A 17,638-nucleotide genomic window follows, 5' to 3' on the forward strand; every position below is an offset into this window, starting at 1 on the left:
TAGTGCACAGTTCAGCAAACCGTATATTATCCTAATAAAGTGTTACGTTGAACCATGCTTCCGTTGAGGATAACATAGTGCGAATTTTACGTTCAAAGTTGAACCATATGCTATTTTAATAAATTATTGCATTAACTGCTTCCATTCAAGTTGAACCATAGCAAGGTGCAATTTTCTTGAGACAAATTGCATATATTTTGCAAAATTACACCATATATGAAATTAACAAAGAGTTGCAAATAAATGTTTTTGTATATGTTTAACGTCAGTATAGTGTGATGACATTTAACAAAGTTTCATTTGAATGGTAATCTGGTTCAACTTTACATCATATTTAGGTAGAAACAAACTTCCTTGGTATTGAGGTTTGACAGGTTTAGAATTTTTAAAAACCAATTAAAGAATAAAAAGTAATTTGTTTATCCGTTCAAAGTAATTTTTTAATAAGTTCATTTTAAGGAAAATATTATTCTCATATATTATAAATATTTCAGTTGCATATGGATGCATATTATTGGTACCCAACCTCATGCCTGTGAGAATCCAGGTACCCACCGATTGTTTTACTAATGCTCACTGATGTCCTACTGAGATAAAATTATTTTACTTTTTAACATAGTTCTCTGCCAGTTATCCAATGCAAATATTAGAATGTGCCTTACGTGCAAAAAGGTTAGTGAAAGGTTTATACCATAAAGAATAAAATATAACACAAAGTTTTTTGGATCATGATAAAAAAAAACATTGAAGCATATATTTTTGGCTGACAATTATGGTGCAACACTATTTTTTTTACTTATAAAGAAGTATTTGAAAAGCATTGGAAATTCATACAATTTCCAAAATTTAAAGCTACAAATATGTAAATGCTGTATAACAAATCAAAAGACTGTGTAAATAGAAGTTAAAGTCAATTTTAGAATATTTTAAGCCTCTTACCAGATGCAGCACATTGATTTTCTAAGTAATCTCTATTGCTTCCAGTGACTTCTCTGAATGCCTGAGGTTGAGATCTCCTGTCCTCTTTACTCATTTTGCATTGCCGCATAACTTCATCGTAGTCTGCAGATCGGCAGATGAAGTTAATTTCGGTCAAGCATAATCTCTCGCATTCTTCCTTTGTTTGAACATTTTGAACTTCTTTTTCAACGTAACCATTTAAGAAAGCGTCTTTTACTCGCTCAAAGGCCCACAGTCTATCACCACATAGGTTCTCGAATAAATTTCTCTGAACTGAAAATCATAAATTAAGAATTTTAAAAAATTTTTCAAAGCAATTGAGTTAACCCATTTTTGGGCAGAAGTGAATAAACGCACCATTTCAATAAATATTTTTATTAACACTGTTACGCATGTAACCTGATTAAAAACTTTATTTGCATCAAAAATATATAGATAAGTGATACCAGTCGACTTGTTTGAAATGCTTTAAAAATAAGCTCCCATTTTCAAGACCTGCCAAACGTCAAGAAAGAGAAATAAAAGTGATGTAAAAAAAATAAAACGAGGAATGGAAAAGTGAAGGGGGAAAACAAAACTAGAAAAACTGCAGTAACCCATAGAGAAAAAGATGTAAAACAGAGCAAGAAGAACCACGGTGGCCGAGAGGGGCATATCAGGGAAGAATGCATTTGAACGTTCTATAGAGAGGGGGTGAGGAACTAATATCGTTTACAAAATAATCGGCATTAAATTAGTAAAAGAAGATTTAAGATCAGCTGATGTGACTGGGGTGGAAATAATTTTGGAATAGTAGAATTCGGCACTCATGTCTGACAATTCTTGAAAATGGGAGCCTGTTTTTGAGCCCTTGTTGACTGTTGACTGTTATTTCCTATTTATATATTTCTGAAACGAATTAAATTTTTTTATCAGGTAATATCTTACCTGATAAAAAATTTCATTAGCGAAAATATTAGTAATTCAAATGGAGTAAACACTTTCAGTGGAGAATTTTTAAACCTATTCTAGATTTTTTAACCTGCAACTGTTAATAACAATTTAAACTTCTTGAAAACGTATATTTATTGCATTAAAGATTAATCATATGTTTTTATGGTGGATTAAGGTTGCAAGATCTGTAAATAAAAAAAAATTAAACAAATGTCATAAAAACTAGTCTTTAACTAGATGATCTGTCCATTGATTCAACCAATGGTGCATAGACGCACCATATTATTTCTTAAATAAAATATTTTTTTTCATGCACGAAACTTTTCCTGCGTCCCAATGAATGTAATTTAATCATACTTCAGTGAAAATAACACCACATTTTATAAAATTGCTATGCTTTGCCTAAAATGGGTTAATACCGGCTATTATTTTCCAGGACTGATTTAATAGCTCCTGAAAAGTATTCTATGAATTGCTCAACCATTTAGTATAATTCGAATTAACTTACGCTTGATGTAATTGGCTTCTATATTCAGCTGTGAAAGCTTTGAAAGCAACTTGTTAAGTCCTCGTTTAGAAAGCTCTTCAACTCTGATGTTATTGATACATCCCTTGCCCTTGATCCCTTGTGCTCAACATCTTAAAGGATATCTTTAACTCTCTAACGCAGGTAGAACACCGGTGTTCTCACATGTTTTTTTTTCTTACTCCCTAGCTGTTCCGCAGGTCTTAAAAACATGGTTTAAAGTAGAACACCGAAGTCAAGCATCATTGGCTGCGGTCAGAAAGCGGATGGGTGAACACTGCAATCAGCATGCGGCGGGGCCAAGGGTGCGCGGTATCGGTCCTCATTAAACTGCTATAAGGTAAAGTGCTCGGCTTAGCGAGCAGGTCATCGGGTTACTAAAGCGGAGGAGCAATCCCCTCTTCAGAGGATCGAAATTGTGATGGCATGTCTACGGATCATCCTCAGGGATGTTTCCCAGACCATCACCGATGGCCTATTATGCAGCTGTAGCAACTCAAAGACGGGTTAAATCCTTATAAAAGTCCTCCGCGAAAGCAAATTTCTCCCAATACTTGATCCAGGAGTTCTCTTGTCTTTTGGATTGGGCTCAATATTACAAGGTTACGGATTTGGACATTGGTAATCATAAACTCAAAATTGAGTTGGCTGCTCAATGACTGTTATAAAATAAATACATTGGTTAATTTTTATAGCCTTCGAAGCGGATACGTACCGTATTTTCTGTGGAATAAATAAATAATTATTCTAAAATATACGCAAAAGGGAGCACATTGCGGATCAACATGAATAAGAATGTTGACTAAAATTTATCAAAAGTTGAGAAGTAAGTTTATTACAATATTTACCTCCATGGAAACATGTCTTTTCGAAGAAGTTGTTATTTAACCTAATTTCTAATGCTTCTCTTCTTCCGATTGAATTTACATTGTAGGAACTGCATCTAAATCCAGCGTAATCCAGAGAAAAGGAGAGGCATTGGGACTGTTGTTTGCATAAATTTATACAATCACGCGTTAGAGCCTGATCGTTTTGTTGTAAAAGAACTGTTGTTCCAACAGATGGACCAAATGCTGTACCAGTTGTTTTTTCGAAGGATTCTATTCCACCAAAACAGTTTTGAGCTATAATGAACATAAATGATCAATAAATTTGTGAATCCAACGTTAAAAATCTATAGGTTGAAATATTTACAATTTCTGGTACGTAAAAGTAATATCAATTAAACTATTTTTTATGGTATAAACAATTTTATTCTACATCGCGTATTATAATTATCATAATTTACACATCGGATACATATTGTAACACCTTATTTTCATCTGTAACAAACAATTTTATTTATCATAGTTAAAAAGATTAATAAAAATAGCTGATAAAAATTTTATTTGCTTATTATCAATAGTATTAAAAATTATTCTTGTTTGCATAAATAAATCTTGTTTGCTGTCTAAATTTATACAAAAATTATTTAATAGTTGTAAATGCAGAAGATTATATTGGAACCTGAATCAAATATATGTAGTATGTAGCATATAACCTTTCATATGCATTATAATACGTATGGTAATACCTATTGAATGTAATGATATTGGTGGAAAACAATTTTATGTAATAATACTTAAAATAGTTATTAAGAATAGATAATTATAATTATTTACTCGTAATAAATTATATTAAAAAATTATTCTTGTTTTAAGAACAAATATTTTTCGGGTCATAAATTTCTCAAACTGATGATTTAATAATCGCAAGTGTTTTTTTTTCTTAACGGCGGTCACCTGTGATGTATTGTCCCATTGGCCAGGAGTGCCAGAACTGCTACTCTCTTCTCGTTACCCAGTGGGCACCTGTGGCGAAACCACGGCGGTGGAGCAGGGTCGCCCACGTCACACAACCACAAACCCGTTTATAGGGCCGGTTACATTCACACACAGGAGAAAGGACAGAGAACACAGAGAGAAAGAAACATCCATGCCCTGAGCGGGATTCGAATCCGCAACCATCGGCTCCGCAGTCAGGCACGCTAACCACTCCGCCACTTGGTCGGCATAATCACAGATGTCACAGATGGTATTCGAACCTAGATTAATTTTCACTCAAATACAAGATATTAATTTAAGAATGAAAGGAAAAAATTATTATATTAAATAAAGTTATAACTTAAAACACTGCGAATAAATATTTTTAAAATAAAATGTCAGTTCTTATTGATTAACTATTGAAAAATGTTTATTACAACTATTGTTAAATATATTCATTCTACAAGTAATAAACACTAAACATATTTTGAAAGTCATTTGTTTAAGTAGTTTATTACTATTGCTATTATTATTATTATTATTATTATTATTATTATTATTCACCATTATTATTCACCATTATAATCACCAAAAGCGCTTACTCCGTTGAACTTGCAAAGTTTAACATTAAAACGTTTTCATTTTTTTTTAACATTTTCACCGCTGTTGGTATTTAACAGCTGTCAGTATTGTTTCACGTTTTCTTTCATTGTACGAATACATTAATATGTTTTTTAATAAAATAAGATTAAAAAAAAAACTAATTAAAATATAAAAAATGAAAATTGATTATGATTATGTAAAACCTTTAATTATGCATACTTAAAAGCTTTAAAACATTAGTTAAAATAGTAAACCATAAAACTCAGTGTTTACTTTATCCTTTCTTTCAAATTTTAGAGCATTTTTTTTTCAACTTAAAGTAAGTTTTGATATTAAAACAACGAAAAATGCAATTTATCTTAATTAGCTTCAAAACATTATCGAAAAACCCTAAAGTAATATAAATTGTTATATTATAATACCCATTAAGTCTAATACCTTTCGATATTGAAACACTTTATATTTTCTTTCCTTAAACATTCATTCTTCCATATAAGAACACGTTTTTTTTCTTGAATTTTTGGCATTTTCCCAAAGAGGAAAGAGCGATAAAACTGGATTAAGCCAAATCTTTTTATTTGGCATAAAAGCCCTCCTCTTTCCTTAAAACGAAGAATGAAAATGCAATAAATGAAAGACGATAAAAAGAACTTTACTGTAATGAAGAATATTATTGAAGTCAATTCTGAATGGAATTTTTAGTCTACATTAGTATAGGAATATTCATTTTCGTTGTTAAGTATATTGACTTGCTAATAAGACTAATTATATTCAGTTAGTAATTTTGAAATTTTAATGGGCATTTAAAAATAACTATAATTTTAGAAGTATACCTATCTTATTTCATTTATGTTTAGTTAACTTTTTTAGCTTTTCTCGTTTAAGCAAAGTACTTTTAAGGCATTTGCATTATTGTTAGAAAATATTTAATAAGCAAAAGAAATCGATATCGGGAATATTTAAATAAAATAGTAATGTATTATAAAAGTTTGTATGTTTTATTGGAATGCTTAAATGGTATGTGTTTTATTTCGAACCGAAATAACTCACAATGATTTTTAACTTGATATTTCGTTATATACGCTTCATTTTATTTATTCAAAAATGGTTTTATGATGATAACAGTACACGAAAAAAAATCTGGTAAAACTACTGCACTGTAAAGTAATAACCTTTCCTTGCAATAAAATTATAAACAACAGAAAAACATAATTTTGGTTAAGGAGATCAAAATATACGGTATATTTAAATCATTCATTTGGTAATTTTTCTGTTCATCTGGTAAATGACGGGTCTCGTAACGACACATTTAATAAAAAATGCAAAACTGAAAAGTTACATGCTCTAAGGTAGGGAAGAAATTACCAAATTTTTATCACATATTATAAATCCATATTTTAATGATAATTTTACCCAAGCGCTTCGATAAAAATTACAGAAAATTTTGGTGCTTTCAATGAATTAAAAACACGATAAATTTTACCATATTCTGATAGTTTTTACCGTACTTTTTTATTATTACATTTCTAATATGTTTCTATTTCTGCACTTATGCATTTAAATTATTTTAAGCATATTTCAATTAGCTATTAAAACAAATGGGATGAAACAAATTACATTTAAATGCTAATTCAGCTGAAATATACCGAAATTCTTCAATTTAATTTCCTTTCTAGAGTAAAGTAACTGTTTTAAGAAATAATTATGAGCCAATACCTCGCAAAAGGGAAATTTTTGCTTATTAAATATTGAGATAGACAAAAATATGAATATAAAATGGTTTATTCAAAAATTAAGAATCTAATTAATTAGCGAGTCAAAACTAATAAATCCCGAAACTATTTCATCACTCGCCAATCGAGTCGATTTTAATACGCAAACAAAGTATAGGGCTAAAAAGTAATTTATGTGTACAATTCAAGCTGTCGATAAAATAAAACAAAATTTTATTCAAGTAATCTAAGCAATATAATTTTATTTTTACTTATTGTGCCTTTCAGATATCTCGAAAGTTTTTTAGGCAAATTTTAAACATATTTTTTCACAAAGTAAACATATTTTTATACAAAACTACCCAAACTACGAAAACTTATTCAAAAAATGCTTTTTTGTAAATGTTTATTATATTTATTATTTTATTTGCAAATCATCGGGAAAAAAATTATACGAGGGTTGTAAATTAAATAGTGGCAACTTAACCTTTAAACTCACAGAAGGACGGGCATGCGCAAAATAGATATGGGAGCTGTGAGGTGGGGCTGTTGTCGATGTGTAGAGTGCAAAAAATAGTCGATTAGCTTAGAAGGGTAGTTGTTGTGTGGCGTTAAAGTGAGGAGTTTCGTTTCCATCGCTCTAAAGCATGTTTTCAAAAGGTGATCAGCGGTCGTGGCTTACAATCGAGGTTGCCCGTGGCAAAAATGCAACAGAATGCTATCGAGGATTAGTGGAAGCCTTTGGAACAAATGTTTTACCATATAGGACAGTAGCACGATGGATTCAAGCATCTCGTCTTTTTTCGTCATTAAGCCTTCTCACAACATGCTTTAGAGCGATGGAAACGAAACTTCCCACTTTAACGCCACGCAACAACTACCCTTCTAAGCAAATCGACTGTTTTTTGCACTCTACACATCGACAACAGCCCCACCTCACCGCACCCATTCCCTATTTACGCATGCTCGCCCTTTTGTGAGTTTCAAGGTTAAGTTGCCACTATTTAATTTACAACCCTCGTATGTCAGGTATACAATTTTTTAAATTATTTTAAATAGTTTAATTTTATAAGACAAAATAGAAAATTTGAGCTAAATAAATGGTATAGTTCCTGAGAAGCCGAATTTTAAAAATACGACTTTTTTTAAAAGAATTAAAAGGATTCCCTGAATGGGTGAAAGATTGTTTTCATTTTTTCTAGAAATTGTACTTTCATTCATGATTTTGTTGTTTCATTGTTTTCGTTGAGAAACAAAAAAAATTTGAATTAAGAATTAATAAATTAAGAATTAATAAATTAAGAATTAATAAATTAAGAATTAATAAATTGAGAATTAATAAATTAAGAATTAATAAATTAAGAATTAATGAATTATTAATAAATTAAGAATTAACAAATTAAGAATTAATCAATTAAGAATTAATCAATTAAGAATTAATAAATTAAGAATTAATGAATTAAGAATTAATAAATTAAGAATTAATAAAATAAGAATTAATGAATTAGGAATTAATAAATTAAGAGTTAATGAATTAAGAATTAATGAATTAAGAATTAATAAATTAAGAATTAATGAATTAAAAATGAATTAAATTTTTTAGAAACATTTTCTAAGAAGCATAAAATTTAAGAGGTTATTTCAACGGAGAGGTTATTCTTCGGATCAAACTGAAATAAAAACATTCTGAGTTTACATTTCAAGTTATTTTAATCTACAGATTTTTAATATTTTATTGAGCACTGAGGAATTGGTCAAAAAATATAAAAGTTCATTTTTCTATCATTATTTAAGAATAAGATTATTAAGTCACTTTTGAAATCAACAAGTGATAAGAATTATAATAGAACTTTTTAAACTTAAAAATTGCGATAAATATTGAAATAATATATTCAAATTTTACACCACTGAGTACCTAACGAAAATTCGAGGAAACTGAAATTTAATATAAGCTAATTTATACTAAGCACTCGCAACAAGTTTTATTAAATTCAAATAATCTTAAAATATGAAATAATCTTAATCAAAATTTTTAATCAAATTCAAATAATTTTATATATAATATTCCATTTTCATTAAGCAAATATTTCTTATTCAAATATAGCTTTTTGCAGTAATAGTTATACATATAGTTAAACATTAGTTGAAAAATATTTTTTGTTTAAATGCAAACAGTTTTAAATTGGTGGAACTTTGAATAAATACTGATATTTGCATTTGTTTAAATGAAATTCTTGGCCACGATTTGTTTAGTTTTGTCACATAAGCAAATTAGTTTATTACTTAAACTATTATTCTAATTTAAACCTAGTGTACAAAATTATATTTAATTTTTTTTATTGAATTTATTAGAACTTCAGGACTTATTGTTATTTTTTTATGATTCATCTCATTTATTTTTCTTCAGAATTCTATGTAACGTTTATTAACAATGATTGAATATTATTATATACTTAATTTGAAACTTATTTTATTAACTCAAAAAAGTAAAGTTAACAGCTGTTAATTTCTACGGCTTGTACCCTTTTTTAAGGAAAAATATCAATACCCGTAATTTCAGCAAAATTAGTAGAATTGAACGTTAGTTAATACGGTTCATATACAAAGATTCTTAACTCGATTTAACCGTGTACATTTTTTTCCATGATAGTAACAGCGTCAGGCACAACAGACAAAACAACATACGAAGGTTCAAAGGAACACGAAAGTGCCGGGTTCGAAACTAGCTGTCATCAAAGAACATCTCTCTCACACACTCTCTACGTTTGTGAACAAGCAACTTTCTCCATCCTCGACAGACAGCAGCTTTTACGGTTTGCTGTAATTCAACAAACAAATCTCTTGAATCTCAAATGACATCAAGACCATATTTGTAGATAAATTCTACCAGGCATTAATTTACGGTCAGCTATTTTACGAGGAAAAATTTACGGGCAGATTTAAATTTTTATGAACGTGATAGCTCTTTAAGGGCATAAATTTATTTTTACTGCTAATAACCTTTATTTGTTGGTCACTAACCGTCATATAGGGAAGAAATTTGTAAGAGTCCAATACTAAGAATTAATACTATATTCTAAGAGTATTTGTGTATTAGAATTAAAAGCTTACTTACCTTTGCATAGTTTTACTAACAAAAATAATATCACAAGTATTCCTAATAAACATGTAGAATTCATCCTAAATCTGAAAAAATAAAATTTTAATTAACAAACATTTTAATAACAAACAAATAATAATTTTCATAATAAACAATAAAAAAAAAATTTTTAAATCATATAACAGTGTTGAATGATTGGATACCGACTCCTTTTTAAAAATATATGGAATGTTTATAAAGCTTCTGTAAGCATAAACCATAAATTCTTTCATTTCAAGTCTTTTTTAAATACAACAAGAAATTTATACTTAAAGCGTGAAATTATCAGTCATATTAGGTATCATAATACATTCAGTACATTATAATATGCAGTACAACACTGCGTTAAAAACTCTTGTGTTTAAATGATGTTTACTAGATAATGTAAATGAGGAAAACATATGTTCCTATTTCTTTCGTTATTTTCATTTTTTTCTTCTTTTTTTTCCTCATTTGCCAAACTAAATTACTCTTTTGTAATTAACAATTTCGTTTTGAAAAAAATATTTATTATTGTAAAAACAATTGTTACCAGTTTTTACCTTGTAAATCCGGGTATTAATTCCCAAAACTGATTCGTTTTCTCAGTTTTAATACTCAACAAAGTATATTATGCTTTTACAAAAATTGAGATTGATTTTTTGATTGAGTTTCTTTTCTTAATTTGTTAATTATTTTGAATGTATCTTGTTTTTCCTGGACCTCTATACAAAACCATCGGGGTACTGAGGGAGATTTTTTAAGCATTTGCTTCTCCCTCAATTAGAAATGGTTTTGTTTTTAATGGCTACCGAGGCCGGTACCCCCTGAAGACGTCGGCTTCGGTGGTCATATTTTTATTTTTATTTCCTTCGTTTCTTTTATTGATACTTTTTACTGAAATTTCTGCTGCTTCTTAGCGCGTTTTTTTCATAGAAGTTTTTTTCAAAGAAGTTTTATCCTTTTCGAATTTAATTATTTGTGTTTTCTTTCAGTAATGCTTTTACAAAAGACGTGATTTGTTTATTGTTTATTATTTACTTAAAAATCGTAAATGTACCTGTCTTTAAATTTTAAATAAATCTTTTGATGCATATTTTCAATATTAAAATTCATAAATTAACATAAACAATATCCTTATTGTAATTAACCTACATTCAATTAATTTTTTTAAATTACACATTAAACGCCTATCTGTTTTAAATGTTTATTCCTAGAAAAATAAAATTCACACAAATTTTATCTTAAAATATAGGGAAGACAGTTAATGAAAAGCAAGATTTAAAAGTCTTTCTCGGTTTTATAAATATATTACACTTTAAACATATTTCGCGGATTATATGAATTATTAAAACGAGTTTGCTCCAGTAATCCATTTAATCCAAGCAAATTACATGGTAACAAATATTTGAGGAGACTTATCAATACGGTACTAAGCAAACGTGACAATGTGGTGGAAGTTAGCAACCAGAAATTCTAACTATACTTAATTGCCAAATTACGTAATAATAAGATATAAGATGATATCCTTGTTATTCATTGCGTTAGTCGTGTAATTTGTGTATGTGTGGGGTTTTTTGGATTAAAATACAGTGGTGCTCAAAGTTAAGGGAATATTTATGTTTGATCGATTGTCTCTTAAAGTGGCTGGATGGATTTTAATAAAATTTGGCTTAGAACTGAGTAAATATAATATAGAAATAATAACCATTCATTATTAGAAATTTATCGGGGAAAACGGTTAAATAGCAAATTATTTAATTGTTATTTCACCATATTTAAATAAAACAGTCAAATAGCCATAATTATGATGGTATTTAAACTATTAACTGTAATAAGCTGTAATAAAAACCGTTTCTTAACTGCTTTCACTTAACATGGTAAAACAACCAGAATTTTATCGCTTCCACTAATCTCACCAAATGAAGACTAAGTTCTCTGCAAGTAGGCACAAGTTATAGCCAAGAGGGCTAATCTGTAAATCTCATGACTGTTAGAACGGGGGTACGAATCCCAACATTGACACCACAATATTTCTGCCATTTCCTTCAAAACTTGAAGAGTTTCCAGTGTCGTGCACTCTGCTATTTGCGACCCTTGACTATTAGAATATGATACTCTAATTCACGCATATATGGCAGCACCATAAAGCTGCTTAACACAAAAAGTATAGTATGCCCCATCCCTTACGATAGGTGAAACATCCAGGTAAACTTTTTCAGCCACATTTCGTGGTTCATTTGATGAAACACAACTCAACTACAAGCTAACTCCAGTGCCTAGTACCTAAAGAAAAGTCTCATTCCTATGTTCAATTAAATTTCTTTTTTACCATTTTGAAACCATGCTAGTTGCAAATGGTTATAAAAAACATATAGTTTTTTATTCATGGTTTTTTAATAATATTAGTTGAAAACGACTTCAAAAACGTAAAGGTAAAAAATGTTCTTTACCGTAAACTTTATGCTTAATTGGATAGACAGACTGCTGCCAGTTATTTTGCAGTAATTTTAGAATTAAAATTCTAATAGAGTTCAACAGTTATAATACACAAGCATGATCGTACGTAACACTAATTAGATTCTGATTGTGTGCAATAATGTTTAAAGAAGTGAATACAAAATTGTTAGATAGAGTTTATGACCCCATCCTGCTGTTTATGCCGAACTTGAAAAGCGTAATGCTAGAAATAAGGCAGTTCATATGGCAGTTTAGCTGAAGCATTTTTCTACTGATTGCCTAATTCGGCATCCTTCAGATGCATTTTGCTCAAATATGAATAAATGTTGTTTCAGTTTTAAATCCGTTATGCTTTCAAATTCGACTTATTTTTTTCGCAGCTATGTTGGCACATTTTTGCTCAATTATGAGAAACCCTTTTTTCACAGTGCTCTTCACTGACTGCATGTCCATCAAAAACTTTTCATTAGAGACACCAACAAAGTAACATGCGTTGTAATGCTTTCATTCCATCCTTAAATTTCAGGATTTCATCTTTCTTCAATTGTAAATTATCATTACACTAAATGGCATTTTTAATTTCTATCTCCACCTTCATTTCACTTACCAGATGGCCCGTTCCAGCTCACACACTTTACCAACCATAAAGAAGGATACGTTAATATTATATTTATATTTAATTTCTCCTTTTTTTTCAGAGAGATCAGAAAGTTATTTCGTCCAATTTTCAATTTTGCTAAATCAAGATAACTATTTTTAAGATAATATTATTGCATTGTTTTACATCTAGAGGTAGAAAAAAATGCTTGTTAATCAATGCTAAATGCATCCGTATTCATTCTATTCGTATATATTCCACTTAAATTGGATTTAAGTAAACCATTTCACCTTGTTGTGAAATGACGTAGTCATTACACTATTTTAAAATTCTATATTTTATAGTTACGACTTAGTGTAGACTTTTCACGTTTATATAAAGCAAAACACGATAACAGTTTTTAAAATTAATTAACCTTAACTTATCCAATTACTGCGAAATCATAACCTATACACAAACTCATTTCCAGTTATAACTGCACTTTGTAATTTGATGGAGCAATGTAATAAAAAAATCACACATTTTCCAAAGGTGATATTTTTATTTCAAACTATTCTTCAATATCATTTTCAGACAGGTAATTTACAATTTCATTGAATTTTCAATAAATAACATCACATATTACAATAATATTATTTTACTTACGCTGAAATGGAGGTGTTTTTTTTCTTCAAAAATCTTTCTAATAAACTTGTTTTAAACAATTTGAAAAAATGCCTTATTATATTGCCCCAAGCCTTTCAATTATTAAACATCATAAAATTTGTGGTTTTTGGAAAATCAATATTTTGTCTCGTTATCGAAAATGCGTTACATATAAGGATGCGTTTGCTTATTTTTTAACTTATTTATTTAAAAATAATTTTACATTATCAATATTTTATCTTATTAATATCAGAAATGCATTAAATTTAAGGATGTGTTTGCTTGTTTTATTAACTTTTTGATTGAAAAATAAATTTAGATTATAAACTGAACTCGACAGAAAAATTAATATCAATAAATAATAAAAAGTGGGCAAAAAACAATTTTCAATTATTACTCGGTATTAAACTAAATTTGATTAATTCATTTCCCTTCTGGCATTATCTCATCTCGATGAAGAAAAAAAGTATATTTAATTATTTCGCAACCTAAAATCGTGCCAAAAAAATGATTTCAGAAAATGAGAAAAGAGAAATTTGAAAGGGCTTTTCATATGGTTATTACTTCATTTTGAAACAAAATATGGCTTCATTCATTTCATAATAGAAGAACACACCTTCTCGTATTATTCGCAATTATGTTATTCTTATCAAAGTGATAAGTTTTCGAGGATAATTTGATGACTTCATTTGACGTATGTTTCTGATTCCGGTTACTTTTTACACCCACGAAAAAAAAGTCTTTTATTTATGACAGATAGAAAAAAAAAGATCCCAATCGATCCTTTTGTTCCATTTCTTTTTATGACGTCCCTCATAAAAGTGGCCAGAGAAACGCCCACGCACATACTAGAATTTTGAATGTCTTGTCATAAAAACCAAAAAGCCCACATTCCGCTGATGCCAAATAAAACAAGCCAATGTAACAGACAAAACAGACCGGCCTTGCAGCAAATTGAAACAACTTATCGAATGGCGCCATTGTTTCTAGATGACATTGAGCTTCTAAAATGGAATGAAAAAAAAAGCAATCTATTTACAAATAAAAGATAACACATGCGCGAGGTGTCGATAGAGTTATCGGAGGTCACAACTGTACTCAACGGGATATCGAACAAGTTGATGGTAAATTGACCCATTGGTGTCAAACGTTTTGGTCCTGGTTCAGCGATTCCATTTACGTTTTGAGTAGTTACATTATGCAATATCCTTCCCCAAAATTTGGGCAATCATCTCCTGGAAATTAAGTTCTCAATTAATGATTCCGTTCCATCCCCCCAATTGGAACGTTTTGTGCTACCACCTTTACATATTTTTCGAAATGAGTTCACGTGAGAGATCGAAGGGTTACGGGTACAGGGCTATGCTTCAAAATCGTTTGGTTTTTTCAGGGTTATCAAAAAATTTGAGTATCAATGGTGGATTTTATATCATTTTTTGTCTCTCGTATTTGTTGACTTATATTCAAATCAAGAAGTGTTAAAGTAGTATAATTAAGATATTTAACTCACTGTAAGTTTCTATTATAATTTGAAAAGAAACAATTATTATTGTAATTTCATAGGATTCTTAAGCAATTTATCTTCAACAAAAATTTATCAAATTTCTATCAGTACGAATCTAAATATTCCGTATATGTCCAAACAAGTCATCAGATATTGCAGTTATTTTAAAAAATCTATTTGATACGAAAATTTTTCGACAATGTATCTTTTCAGAATTGCCAATTTTTTTAATAACTCTAAGCTATATCGACTTGCTCTAAGTTACTATTTTTATTTCATAGCATTCTTCGACAATTTATCTTTAAAACAAATTACCAAATTTCCGGCAATACAAATCTAAATATTCAATTAATACACCAACAAAACATCAGATACAGTAGCTATCTGAAAAAATCTATATATATTATAGCTGCATTTTTCAACGATTTATCATGATTAGAATCACATCACCAAATTTTTGACAGCTCTAGAATATTTTCATAAAATATATATAGTTTTGTTTAATGGCATTCTTAAACGATATATCTTCAGCAAAAAATTACCAAATTTCGTACAATTCAAAGGTAATTGTATTTTGAAATAAATTGAATTCTATATTCATTACATAATTCTAATTCATTTTCAAGCTAGAAAAAGAATAATAAAGGAATAAAAAATTAACCTTAAGATTATAATATTTTTTAAATGCACATCATAAGTTTAATATTACCAAATGATATGTATTTTTAATTACAAAATATTTCTTTTTTAGAACGAAGGAATTTTTCAAAGTTAAATCATATTTATAAAATAATATTTTAAAATAAAATCTGGATTATGATACAATAACTCCTTTACTTGCTTTTACAAAAAAAATGTGACTTGCAGTTTTTTTCTTTGAAGATTACGGATCAAGCTATTTTAAGTATCGCAGAAAGTTATTTTTATTACTGAAAATATATCTTGAGAAATTTAAAATTTGTTAACAGTTTTTAAAAACTTTTCAGAATAAAACTTGAAAAAGAGAATTTTTATGAATTTTAACTGCAGGCAGATTTAAAATAAATTACGGGAGAATAAAAACGAAATTATTTTTGAAATTATCAAGAGAATCCTATTGAGTTCATTATACATTAAAACCATTTTTTTTTTTTACTTTTGTAATGCAAACATTTTATTTTTATTTAGAATTATTTACAATTTTTCTACATCTCTTTTGGAATTTCTGTCGAAGTTTTGCAGTTTCTTATCGGGATATTATATTTAATTGCATTTGGTTAGGTTATGAAAACAGGGTGGCTCTGAAAGATATACGTTATTTAGTGCACGAAGAAAAAATTCAGGTAAAATTTTCTGTACTGTGTGGTAATGACTTTTTTTAGTAAAATGTACTATAAGTCTGGTTAATAAAACCAAAATATACGATATTTAAACTATTCCTTTGATATTTTTTCCATTCTTATAGTAACAGTTAACGAGAAATTCTGGTATTCCTAATTTCAGTTCTTTTTCACACACTTCCTAAAAAAAAGTTCACAGTTGCAGTCATAATTATTACACATTTAGTAAAAAAAAGAAAACTGAAAAGTCAATTTCGTCAAAAAAATTAATATTTATGTCCTGCTCTATGGTATTATAATAAAATTACTAAACTTTACCATTTACCAAATTTTATCACACATTATAAAACCATTTTTTATTGTTAATTTTACCCAATTCCTTACCAAAGCTCTTCGGTAAAAAATACCGAGCACTTTGGTATTCCCAGAGAGCCAGCTAACACGCTAAATGTTAACTATATTCTAGTAGTACAACACTTTTCACAGTGTGATCTCGCGTCTAAATACACATGCAGTTACTATACAGCCAACCAGTCTATAAAATTGTTCTTTTAAACTTGATCTGTTTAAGCTTCTGTCCAGTGCGTATATAATAAGCTTAGCACCTTTAGTTCTAATGCTCAGATTTAAACTTACAAACATATAAGGTACTCGAAGTATCCCTCACAGAGCAGGCTGAACAGATAAATTTATCTGTAAAAGCTATATTACAGTTTATTCACAGATAAGTATTTAGGTAAGGAAATAAAATAGAAAAGTTTTGTCTCTTTCAAAGAAACAAAAATCAGTGATAAATTATCAAATTTACAATTTTTACCTTGAATATGTGCCCACGTTCTATTCGCTGTAATTAATAGCAATTTAGATGTAAGCATTTTCGGTTGTAAAAAGTTACTTTAAAATTTGAGACTCTATTCTCCTTTTAACGTGGCTTAGCATTTAGCGCCCTCCACTCCCAATTAGGTACCCAAGGTTCGAATCCCAGTGATAACTGGTCGGTACAAATTCCGCATCCGGCTCAACCAGATCATAGTGCTCACGAAAATATCCTCAATGATAGACGGATCTTGGGTTTTAATCCCCTTGCCATCAGGTTAGGAAAGCTTTCGCGGTTTTCTTCTCCATGTAACGCAAATGCGGGTCAGTTCCATCAAAATGTTTTCCTCGAAGGCAAATTTCTCACGACACTTGATCCGGGAGTTCCCTTGTCTTCTGGACAAGGTTCAAAATTACAAGTCTACGGTATTGAACATTGGTGGACATAAACTAAAAATTGGTTCCGCTGTTTAACGTTGGTTATAAAACGAAAAAATAAAAACTTAAATTGAAAGGCTAAATTTGGAAATTACAATGCCATGAAATCATTGTTGTTTTGAGCAATAAACTTCATATGTCTGCATCTTATAAGTATTTTTTAAACATAATTTTATATATATATATATATATATATATATATTG

At 29.1% G+C, this 17,638-nt stretch overlaps 1 protein-coding gene across 1 annotated transcript in view; it reads right to left on the bottom strand.

Moving 5' to 3' along the window:
- Positions 1-17,638, bottom strand: part of LOC107443837 (uncharacterized) — a 126,529-nt gene that overhangs the window by 70,339 nt on the left and 38,552 nt on the right. The window contains exons 2-4 of the mRNA XM_071179091.1: positions 9,652-9,722; positions 3,268-3,543; positions 940-1,233 (exon numbers count right to left, since the gene is read on the bottom strand). Of these exons, the coding sequence (XP_071035192.1) occupies positions 940-1,233; positions 3,268-3,543; positions 9,652-9,715 (634 nt within the window). The 5' untranslated portion in view covers positions 9,716-9,722. The remainder of the gene's footprint in view (positions 1-939; positions 1,234-3,267; positions 3,544-9,651; positions 9,723-17,638) is intronic.

The sequence above is a fragment of the Parasteatoda tepidariorum genome, chromosome 3 (assembly GCF_043381705.1).
Source record: "Parasteatoda tepidariorum isolate YZ-2023 chromosome 3, CAS_Ptep_4.0, whole genome shotgun sequence".
In the NCBI taxonomy this organism is placed as follows: domain Eukaryota; kingdom Metazoa; phylum Arthropoda; class Arachnida; order Araneae; family Theridiidae; genus Parasteatoda; species Parasteatoda tepidariorum.